Genomic DNA, 11,881 nt, shown 5'->3' with positions numbered 1-11,881 from the left:
TACGGTTTCCGTGGGCAGCGCGTCTTCAATACCTCCCTGAATGGGTTTCTCGAGCATATTGCTCAAGAACTCGTTAACCATTCTTCTAGTAGCCTTTTGACAGCCGGTGGCGCTACTCCTGCTGCGGATGTTGAGGTTTCCCTCTCGCGCAAGATCGTTAGATCCCCGTGCCGAGGAGGTGATATCTCCCCCTCAGGTGTAACACTTGGTATTGCATTCTCATTGTCTTCTCATCCGGCTTCGTTGAGGGAATTCAGGAGGTGTTTGTGACACCCTCTATTGCCTTTAGCCTCGCTTCTCCCTTTCCCGCCATCGTTGGCTTTTATGGAGCTGAAGAAAGGTAATTATTTCTTTCACTCTAGATGAAAACTACGATTTCAGCTATAGAAATCCCCACAGGTGGCGCCAAATTATTTGACTCAAAAGATATTATAACCCTTTTGAAAAAATCAATCAAAGATAAAGGGGTAAATCTTAGCTGAGGATAATAATCTCTAGAAAGATTGATAAATAAGGAGAAGATCGGTCACGAAGTTTCTTTTCATTCATAAAATAGTAATGTCTCCAGAGTGTTGATTACCAGTTACAAGGTTATTGTCCTCCTTTTATACTAAGAGAGAAATTCTTCTAAACTGTAAAAGACAAAATACAAGGAATATTCGAAGGAATATTCCCAATGACCCCTGATGGTCATACATTATTACAAGGGTCGTCCCTCTCAGGGCGTCAATTCGAGAAGACTCCGTCAATTGTCGTACTCGTCGTCGGTCGTGGTCGGTCAAATTTGGATCCATACATATTCCAGGGTTGTGATCGATTCACCAATCCTATTGTGTTCTAGTTAACTCTCTCTCATACAATTCACTCATGGTTGTTAATTAATCGATAATTGCTCTCATAGCCTTCTCCCGAAGTACTACTCGCCTATTCAAAATAGATTAACGCCTATATTCCTATGTAATCAATCTATTAAGAACGCATTAAGATTACGATATTTAATTAAGCACGGTGACAAGGTATATTCCTATCCTAACCACAACCCCGCTCCCCCTAAGGGTTAAGATCAAGCTCTCTTCAATTCTTCTCTAATCTAAACACGGTTTTCCCAAGCATAGCATAGATAGTAAATAGAACCTAACTGCTGACCAGACAATTAAGCAATTAATCACAGAATTGAAGAAACAACCATATATTAGTGAATTATAATCGAGGTTAAGTCAACGTTAAACAACAATATTCATGGCTAAATCACAACCCCAGAACAATGGATTTTTTAGCCACTCATGATACTAGCAAACAATTGCATAAGTTTTGAATAATTGAAAATACTAGAAAAGATGAAGAAATATGAGATGTTCTTGCTCCTGGATATTTCTTGTGTGTATTTTTCCTCCAAAGTGGCGCCTCTCCCTTCAAAAATAGGCTTAGTCTTTCTTTTATACGTGTTGGGTAGGTCTAGGGCCGAATAAACCGTGTCCGGGCAAAATAGGACAAAATCACGTCAACGGCGCCCTGGGTAGCGCCAGGCGCCCACCAGGGCGCCGCCTCAAACTTCGATTCTGCCTCCAGCGCCACAGGTGGCGTAAGGCGCTGCATGTGGCGCCCAAATGCTCAATTCGTCCGGTTTTACTCGTTTTGGCTCAAATCTTGCGCGTTTCGCCCCCAATTGCTCCCGAATCATTCCTACCCATAAAAACACTTCAAATTAATATAAATCATAACATTTAACATCCCAACTTCACGAAATAAAAGTAAAATATGAGGCGATATACATAGAAATATATATACTTTAAGCTAAACATCACCCATATAATTGCAAATTACAAGCAAACAATTTTGTGCACTTGTATTCACCAATCAGTAGTTTAAAACTAGGATAGTGCCATAGTTAAAAGAGAACGTTATTGATTTAAATATGATGGGATTCGAAGCTTTAAAATGGTTGCATAATTTTTTGTTATTACATCCCTCACTCTTACCAAAACACAAGAAGAAGAAAAAGCAAGACACAAATCACATTGTCTCGAGACTCAACCTTCCTCGCTGAAACACACGAGATTTGCCAATTTCTTCAATTCTCCATTTTCTATCGTTAATAAGAAAATCAAATGCCGATCGTTAGTTCAAAATCATGGATCCTTCATGGTCTAGCTGCGGGAGCTGCAATGGCCGCGGCTCTCGGGGCTCGAGCGTATCTTGGCCGATCCGGCAAGTTTCGGAGCCGGGTCATTGGCATTATACCCGCCCGTTTTGCTTCCACTCGCTTCCAGGGTAAACCCCTCGCTCATATCTTGGGCAAGCCCATGATCCAGGTATTTTCTAAGAACTCTCATTCTTTTTACCGTCTGTTCAGCTTATAAAATTGCGTCATTTGTTAATTGAAAAGAGATTGTTGAAATAGAGCATAAACAACAAGCCACAAATTTCAAAATAACCTTCAGCTTGTACCGAATAATGTAATTACTGATTTTTTAGGAAACTGCATATTATATACTCCCTAGTACCCCATTTGTTTGAAATTATTTACCTCTGGTGTAGCTTTAATCAGGATGTACTATCGTACTCGTCATCTCGAAAGGAGTTGACAGTTGACACCCTCACCAAATTCAAATTCTTAATTGCAGAGAACATGGGAAAGGGCAAAACTTGCTGCTACCTTGGATCACGTTGGTACGTCTCCATTTGACCTAACTTGACTACTTTCCTATAACCCCAACCACAACCGCCGACAAAGAAAAATAGGAAAGAAACGAGAGAATGAAAAAAGAGAAGCAATAGTGGGTGTAGTGTAGTTGCTGATATGTTTGCATTGTTTAACAGTTGTGGCAACAGATGATGAAAAGATAGCTGCGTGCTGTCAAGGTTTTGGTGCTGAAGTAATAATGACTTCTGAATCATGTAGAAATGGTAAACATAACATCCACTTGCTTTATTGATCCTAATTTTGCTACTTCTGGGAAATTTCAGTGTTTGAAATTGCTAATGCTCAGTTGTTAATTTGAAGGAACCGAGCGTTGTAATGAAGCTCTTCAAAAGCTTGCAAAGAAGTATGACATTGTCGTTAACATTCAAGGAGATGAACCACTTATTGAACCTGAGATAATAGATTGCATAGTCAAAGCTCTGCAGGTAAGTTCCTTCTTTTTTTTTTTCTTTTCCTGATGCTAATATGAATTGCGGTTGAACTTTTTAAAGTTAACTCTGACAAAAGGTACTTAAACTATCATAAATGAGAGGCTTGTATTGTTGTTGTACAACAAGAAGAAGCCCAGTATAAACAATTATTCTAATATGGTTGTGGCTTATCATACTCATACCATCTAAAACTTTATGTATTTAGACGTGTATTCTGGATATTACACTGTTAATGTTAATAAATTGATTAGTTGTTGTTTCAAAGAGGGAAGGGATTAAACTAATGTTATGCTCAAAGTAATATAAAATTTAGTTGCGGCCAGTTATCAGAAAAGAGTGGATAAGCTGACATGGACTGTGGACCCACAAATGAATGGTTGAACACAAAGTTTTTTCACAAAGTGAAGATATAAACATTTTGGACCCTGTAGTAACTATTATCTTCATCATATATTAACTTAGTATGATGGGGGAGATTTAGAGAAGTTAAAGTTTGAATAGGTCCTTAATGATGTGTTTTGGTGTTATATCTTGAATTTTAGTGAGATTCTTTGAGGAAGAGTAATAATTTCCAAGGTAGGCAAATCACCCCCAAAAAAAGTAACGAAAGATATCAGTTTAAGGTCAATATAAACTGCTTAGTCTAGTTTAAATCATTTGACTTGGTACAGTTTGCCATTTATGAAAATATGTTAATTTTTTGGGGGAATGCGCAAAGCTGATTGAGATCAGACTTCAGAGAAAGGGAAAAAAAATAACTATAGAGTAATGTGAGAGCTAGCCCTTGCGAGTGAAGCCAAAATTGCAAAAGGCTTTAGCTACTGCATGGTCTAATATTACCATCAATTCACGGTAGCCCTAAATCTGCCTCCTAATTGACTTCATGATTATTTTACATAAATATATGTATGAGCAGATTATCTACGTTTGAGACAATCAATTTCTTGTTATCATCTCTTGGGATGACGGGTACAGGGTAGTTAATTGCCACAAAACCTGCATTATGTGTAGTCATATATCATACTTATATTGTCAGCATATGAGGAAAGGAGTTTAGCTTTTACGAGAGTTGTAATGTAATTTCATCTGCTCACAACTTTCTTTCTGCCTCTATATTGCCAGTAGTATAACTTTATCATAAAATTACCAAAGGATTGCTCTGTATTTGTGCAGGCTGCACCAGACGCGGTCTTTAGCACTGCTGTGACGTCTTTGAAACCTGAGGATGCATTTGATCCAAATCGTGTTAAATGTATGGTTGATAATCGTGGTTATGCAATCTATTTTTCCCGGGGATTGATCCCTTATAACAAGTTAGTCATGATTCTCTTTAAAATCTATTGCGTTGGTATTTCTTACCTACTTGGTGATAAAACCTGATCACTTTTGTGCAAACTTTCAGGTCTGGCAAGGTTAATCCTCAGTTTCCTTACTTGCTGCACCTTGGAATTCAGGTATTGAGTTATACATCTATAGTGCAACTATCATTAGTTTCTCTGGCAAAATCTTGTATGGCTGAGCAATTGTTTTTCTCTTATTTCATATTCAGAGCTATGATTCGAAGTTCCTGAAAATATATCCAGAATTGGAACCTACACCATTGCAACTTGAAGAAGATCTTGAACAGTTGAAGGTCCTTGAGAATGGATACAAGATGAAGGTACCAAATCTGCATGCTTGACTCGTTTGTTTACTCGCGCTTTGATTATACAATTGGAGACTCTCGTCAAGTTATACCTTTGTATGCTAATTGTTTGTGTATGAATATTGTGGGGAAACAGTTCAAAGAAAAAAGAAAAGTTTTTCTCCTATGATACAAAATGCTTTAGACGGTAAAAACTTACCCGCACCTGATATTGATACCAAATCAATGAATGCAAGACGTGTGTCTTTCGTATACACATTTCTCACTTAACTATGGTTAACGTGATATTGATTCTCACTTTAATTTTTAACTGCTAAAGTTAAATTGCTTGTATAAACAGCAGATGCGAGAAAGTATTTACCATATGTGGGCAGAAGAATTATAGTCTTTTGGATGTAACTATAATTTAACAAAAACAAAAAAGAGAAACTGAGAAGAAAAATCGTCTATAAGGTTAATCAGTTTGCATTGGTGTCCTGCCTTGTTGCAGCCTTTCATTTATTTGCACATCTGATTTTCCTAGTTGGTTTGCTCCTCTTGTTCTGATTATCTATCGAGTGTATTTATTTAGTGGATGGATCTCGTTCTGTGTGCAGGTGATAAAAGTTGACCATGAAACTCATGGTGTTGACACTCCGGAAGACATAGACAAGATAGAGCGGTTCATGCGGGAGAGGAACTTGTCTTAGAGCAGAGTAAGTTTATATTGGATGACTTTGGTGTTGTATAGAGCTATAGATTTGAGCTTTCTGGAGGCCGTTCTTAATTGGAATTAATGCACAATTGATGTTACTGAATTATACATGTGAAGATGAAAGAACAATCCTGCAAATAGTTCATATTTTGGCGTTTTTGATGTATATTGTCTTCAACCTTACTGGGGAGTAGGGACTAGTCCATCGATTTGCTAGGTTATGTGTTTCTTATTCTTTCAGTGGTGGAATACTGGAATTTGGGTTGTCTACAAGGCACCCCTCTGTCTGTGCTTAACACTACATTGCGTGGAAGCGCTTTAGAGGTACAAGCTGACTGTTTACAGATTTTTTCCTAGGGTGTGAATAAGATATTCTGTTTTGCACTGGTAGCATCTGAGTTTACTTTGGATTTTCTTTGTTGTCGCCAGTATGTAAAGTTAAATGGATTGAGTTGGTAATGATAGTCGGGCATTGGGTTGGACATGGTTGCAGGTTAAACTAGCTTGTTGACTAGTTTGGCTCCTGGAATGAAACTGCTTCCATTTTAATAATGGGTAATACTAGCTTGGTATAAGATTCAATTTATAAGAAACCAGAACAGATTAGTGCTACTAGCAATATTTATAATTTTGATTGTTCAATAGAGGCACTGAAAATGTTTCATAATTGGTGGAAGATAAATCGATGGAGTCATCATAACAATATGAGGACGAGTGACTTTGGACTCTTAAAAAGCAAAATAAACAACATGTGGAAAAACTGAAGTTTCCATTCACCATGGAGTCTAGACTGCTCTAGAATTAAAGAGAGAGAAACAAAGTAAGAACAGTGTTCATTTCAAAAAAAAAAGTAAGAACAGTGTGCTACATGTACTTTTTTCTTAGAGAAATGTCAATGTTATCTCATGTACATTAATGGCTTTGTAAAAAAAGCTCCAAAAGAAACTACGCAGCTAGTATATCTGACTGTTGTTGCGCAACTAACCGCCGACAGCAGCTAGCAGAAAATGAATCAGCGGGCAGCAGGTGTTGGTACTGATTCCTTGATCAACTGAACCTCTGTCTTGAAAAGAAGGAAGGATAGCGATTCCAGTGAAAAATACACAAACCCACCGGGTGAGTGAGTCACAAACGATCCGAAACTCTTTCCCACCACACAGTGCCACGCTGGTCCGTATACCGAATCAAACTCCTAAAACCACAATGTGAAAAAAAAAAATTCAAAATGTTTGAACTCGAATTTGAAACTAAAGGGGAACAAGAGCTAAAGAGATAGTGAAGTAGTCCTACCTTTTTGAGGAAGCGAGCAAGGAGGGTGGGGTTAGGACGGTGAGGGGAGGGGTGGAGGAGGAGAGTTCTGGTGTAACGAAGGGCGTGTTCTTGCATGGTGAAAGGCATGTCAGCTGATCTGAGTCGCACGTTGAGGCTGATGGCGAGAGCGGCAAGCTTCACTTCTTCTTCTATCGACATAGACTTGCCATTGTCGTTGCTCTTAGGCCTCTGGCGCCGGGAAAGAGTAGAAGAAGAAGAAGAAGAGTGCATGGGCATTAGGAGTTTTTGTTTTGAGGAAAGAACTTTGCTGCTGTTGTTTCCAATTTTGATTTGGGCAGAATTTCTCTGTAGTCAATCAGGAAAAGTAGATGAGTTGAAACTTTTGACCATTCAGACAAACAGACTGACCCAGCCACAGGGAGTTGGCGGGTACGTTTGAAGTTCTATTTGACCTACTACCCAATATAGTACTGTATTTATTACTAGTAAATAAATCCTGTCTTTTTTGTTTTTTAATTATTCCATTATATTTACCAACATCACGAATTAATTTTCTATCTATAGCACTTTAAGGCACAAGTCTAACCAGGACTCTTTTTTATATACATTGAGATTCGGGCCAAGTGAATCCCCAAGTATTTTTTATTTTATACGAACATTTAGAAATTATAAAATGTGTAAGTCGTAATATCTATACTTAAGTGTATTCTAAAAGTTGATATTGATATAATAAAGGAAAATTTTAAAATTTGATAACAGTACTATATAAAATGAGAGGAGTATTAATTCCTCCCGTTGTGGAAGGCGTGGAAGTGGCGACATAAGGGAGAAAAGGCGGAGCGTGGAGGCAGGGAAATGAGTCATGACAAAATAATAATGGCCAATGGGGTGTGGGGGGAGGGGGGGGGGGGTTGTTTCTAAGTTCTAAGTTTTTGTGCTAATAATACTCCGAGACTGAGACTACACGAGGATGGCATGGGAGATTCCCAAAGATTGTGTTTCCAAATGGTTTTTCACATTTTGTCTGCTCTTCCACCACCAAACTCAAGACTCAAGTCGCAACACCTTTCTCTTCTTTGTCAGTTACTCCCTCCGGTTCACAATAAGTGACCAGTTTACTTTTTTATTTCTGTTCAAAATAAATATTCAGCTAGGTAATCAAGACAAAATTCAATTTGTTTTTACTCTTTTACCCTTATGTGCATATCCCTAAAAAGTATTCTCATTCCTCACTATAACTATGTGGTCAATATTTAATAAGGGTAATTTAGTCATACTAGGTATTTTTGTATAGGATTTAGCATTTTCTTAATGAACGTGCTAAAAGGAAACTGGTCACGAACATATGGAGTATATTTATGCAACTCTCATGAATGTTATGACCTGTGGATGCTATTATTGCTGTCATTACGCTTTTGTTTGTAAAAAGAAAAACATTTCATTCTACCATATTGATTTCGAAATTTTCTGAACAAATTTACAATCGTTTACTGGCGCTTTTCCTGTACACACTTTATATGATTTTAGAGGTAGTACCGGTGTTTCTTATTTCTTCACTACGGTATTTGATAATCAATAGAAAATGTGAGGACCGGCATTACTTGAAATAGCAATTGCGACCTTTTACTTTCACCCAAAAAATAAAGCTTTTTCCCTCCTAAGTTCTAATGGTTATCCAATAGTTAGTACTCATAAGTTCTGTGGTGAGTGATAGACATAGACTGAATCAAATGACTAACGTTACGTTTGATAAACTTGGAAAAGCTCATCATGAAGAATAAGTTACAAGGCTCATAAAATATAAAAATGTAAAACAACTCGAGTATTTCATACTTTCCCCACCCAACACTATAAGGTGTAAAAATGTTGGAAAGAATTATATAAGGTGTAAAAATGTTGGAAACAATTTCTTTGAGATTGTTAGTATCACCAAAAGTCTCTTCTCCTATTCATTTAATAGAAATTTTCAGAAACCAGTGTGTTTTAGTGATTGTTAGTTTGCTATAGCTATCATTTACTAAATTATTTTCTATAGTTATATTTTAATTTGTTATAGAGTATATTTGATGCATTTAAACTAATGTATTCATGAATACAATAGGAAAACTCGGCGGAAAAAAGGGAATTACAGCTAACGTATAGATCGTATTCATATGTATTCGCGAGCTGTATTCGTGAATACAGTAACGAAATTTGCGAAAAAAGGTTTTCAGCTGTTTAAAAACAATAAGTGAATCAATTAACACGATATACTCCTAATATAACTCAACAAACTCAATTATAACACACAAAATTTGTATTTCCAGTTATAAAAAAGATTCTCAACCGAAAAACACCCAAAAACATAGCAATCTTCAGAGATTCAATCTATCCTTTCTTTTTTTAGTGGTATCTTTATTAAAATATTTTTTAGTGGTATCTTTACAAATAGATTTATATATTGAAATTATATAATTACATTGAATACAGTTAAATACATAAAAATACATTGCATACATGAAGTATAGCAGGTCATCTATAGTAAAAAAATATATGAATACATAATGCTGATACATTTGAATACATATATACATCTGAATAAATAAATTATATTAATTACAAAAATATATGAATACATTCTACAATACATTGAATACATATTGCTGAATATATATTGTTGGACAAAATAGTGAAACAAAGTGAAGCTTTGAAATTATATAATTATATTGAATACAGTTAAATACAATGAATATATTGAAAAGGTAGAAAAAACTAAAGACAGTGAATACAATGAAATACATGAAATATAGCGAGATACATTGAAATACAATGAAAAAAAAGGTAACAGACTCTTCAAGTTCCTCGGCCCCAAACTCCGTCCTCAATCCACCGATATCCAGGCCGCCATCATGTGAGGCGTCGCCGTCGGTACCGACGCCCTCTGAGTCGTCCAGCTAGTGAAAATTTTGAGAACTGCACTTGTATTTCTCCGGATCTTTATTTTTTTCCAGATCTTTATTTCTACTTACCACAACTCTTTAGAGCAAAATAAGTTGAAAATTGAGAGAGACGGTGGAGATGAATCAGTGGAGAATCATTGATAGAGAGAATGGGGAAGAGAATTTCGCTGTGACGGAGAGAAATTAGAGAGAGAGAGAGATCGTAGAGAGAGAAGTTTACTTCCTATACGGTAATTTTGTGAGAGAAAAAAAGAAAGAAGGAGAGAAAAAAATAATACACATCGTATTTAATGGCTTAAAGGTAGGAAGTGGCCATAAATAGATATTTTGCTATAAAAATTAAAATGTAGCTATATAAGATAATTTTTTAAAAGAGTATTTATTTATAATAAATAAGGTATCAACCTTTGCTATAGGAGGTAAAATTTCCTTCATTCAATCCCCCTCTTTGCCACCCCCCAAAAAATGGAAAAAGAGAAAATGATGTAAGGTTCAGAATAGGCCAGTAAACATTAATAGCACTGTAGTCTCCATTGATCCAGTGGCCCAATTACAAAAGGATGACAAAAAGAGATTTTTACCTATATGTATTACATTACAAACTTATTTTTTACCTATATGTATTGCATTAAAAACTTATTTACCCCTTACTGTTTAGGTCTTAACTTAATTACAAATTGATATATAATTTACCAATTATATATAAATTAGTATTAATAAGTATATATCCCTTGTATATTAGGAATTGAATAGGGAATCACTATCCCTTTATACTCTCTCTTTCTCCATCTTTGTCCTTCCATGTTTTCTATTTTTTATTCTTTCATGTTGTATAGAGTTTTACTGGAATTCATCATTGGATCTTAATCGTTCCAATATAGAGTTTTAATTTTCCTTCATGTTGCACAATTGGTGTTCCAATTGAAATTGTCAATCAATAAATTTTGAAGATGTTTGACTCTCCACCATTGACATCCATTAAAAAGTTTCGAAATGTTGAATTCAAATTCAGGTTTTCAAAATATAAAATTTTCTTTTTGGATTGGATGTTGCAAATAATTGAAATTATTCTTTAAAATTTTTATCACAAATTTGAGGGTGTTTGGTGAATATTAGAGTTGATGACGGAAGAAGAAGAAGAGGAGGAGGAGGAGGAGGAAGAAGAGGAAGAATAGGAGGAGAAGAAGAAGAAGAAGAAGAAGAAGAAGAAGAAGAAGAAGAAGAAGAAAGACATGGCATAAATACAAAATTATATTAAAGTTATGTTATAGTTGTATGTAAATTTTATTTAAATTGTATTATATTGTAATTATATTTTTATTTTATTTTGAGTACGGTATGAAATGTTGAAAGTTGTATAATGTATGAATCTTTGTATGAAATCTGTATTTAAGTTATAAATACTATCTTTTTACATAAAGTTATTGATATGTATCAAAATTGTATTAAGAAAGAAAGTATTGATTGGAATTTCAGAGAAGAAGAAGAATACACCACGTACAAAAATATATACAAAATACATACAAAAGATATTATACAAATTTTGTATGAAAATTGTATTTAAGTTGTATGATATTGTAATCGTATTTAATTGGGTAAAAATAATGTATAAAAATTATAAATAAGTTATCAATAAGTTGTATTCTATATAATTAGTTGTACAAAATTTATATGTTATTGTAGATGTATCATTTATATCAAATTTGAATATTCTGACATTCAACTTACCTTATTTAGGTGCTGTCTATCGTTAATGTCTTTATTGCTTTGATTTGGCATTACATTCTGGTTCAAACTATTAAAATAGTTTTATAAGATTTGGTTCTCACGAGTGAGAGCACCAAGCAGTTCCATGACTCCAAGGTGTTCAACAAAACATTTTCCATTAGTGTTCAAGAAAGTCAAACCACCTAGTACGAAAATGAAGACAACATACAAGGCTAGCAGACCCAACTTATTCATGTAACATGTTAGGTCATAAGTTAATTGAGAAGGAACTTTGAATTTATGCAAATTTAATTGCACTAGTTGGCAAGTTTGAAATCAAACGAAAACTTTTATGTTTTCCTTTTATTATATTTATCTTCTAGGTATTAGACAATCTTTCCTTTTGAGTCTTAAAAAATTTGTTTGCTTCAACAGTTTCAGTTAAAGTTCTATATGTTTTCTCTAAAAAAAAAAGTCTTAAAACTATTT

At 35.1% G+C, this 11,881-nt stretch overlaps 1 protein-coding gene across 1 annotated transcript; it reads left to right on the top strand.

Moving 5' to 3' along the window:
- The first annotated feature begins 1,970 nt into the window (after window positions 1-1,970).
- Window positions 1,971-5,640, top strand: LOC107828116 (3-deoxy-manno-octulosonate cytidylyltransferase, mitochondrial). The gene is made up of 8 exons (XM_016655372.2): window positions 1,971-2,312; window positions 2,625-2,670; window positions 2,821-2,907; window positions 3,005-3,129; window positions 4,309-4,448; window positions 4,538-4,589; window positions 4,685-4,795; window positions 5,377-5,640. The coding sequence occupies exons 1-8, from the start codon at window positions 2,109-2,111 to the stop codon at window positions 5,467-5,469; spliced, it is 858 nt and encodes a 285-aa protein (XP_016510858.1). The 5' UTR covers window positions 1,971-2,108; the 3' UTR covers window positions 5,470-5,640.
- The last annotated feature ends 6,241 nt before the right edge of the window (window positions 5,641-11,881 follow it).

The sequence above is a fragment of the Nicotiana tabacum genome, chromosome 10 (genome assembly GCF_000715075.1).
Source record: "Nicotiana tabacum cultivar K326 chromosome 10, ASM71507v2, whole genome shotgun sequence".
In the NCBI taxonomy this organism is placed as follows: Eukaryota; Viridiplantae; Streptophyta; class Magnoliopsida; order Solanales; family Solanaceae; genus Nicotiana; species Nicotiana tabacum.
This window is presented reverse-complemented; position numbering and strand designations above follow the sequence as displayed.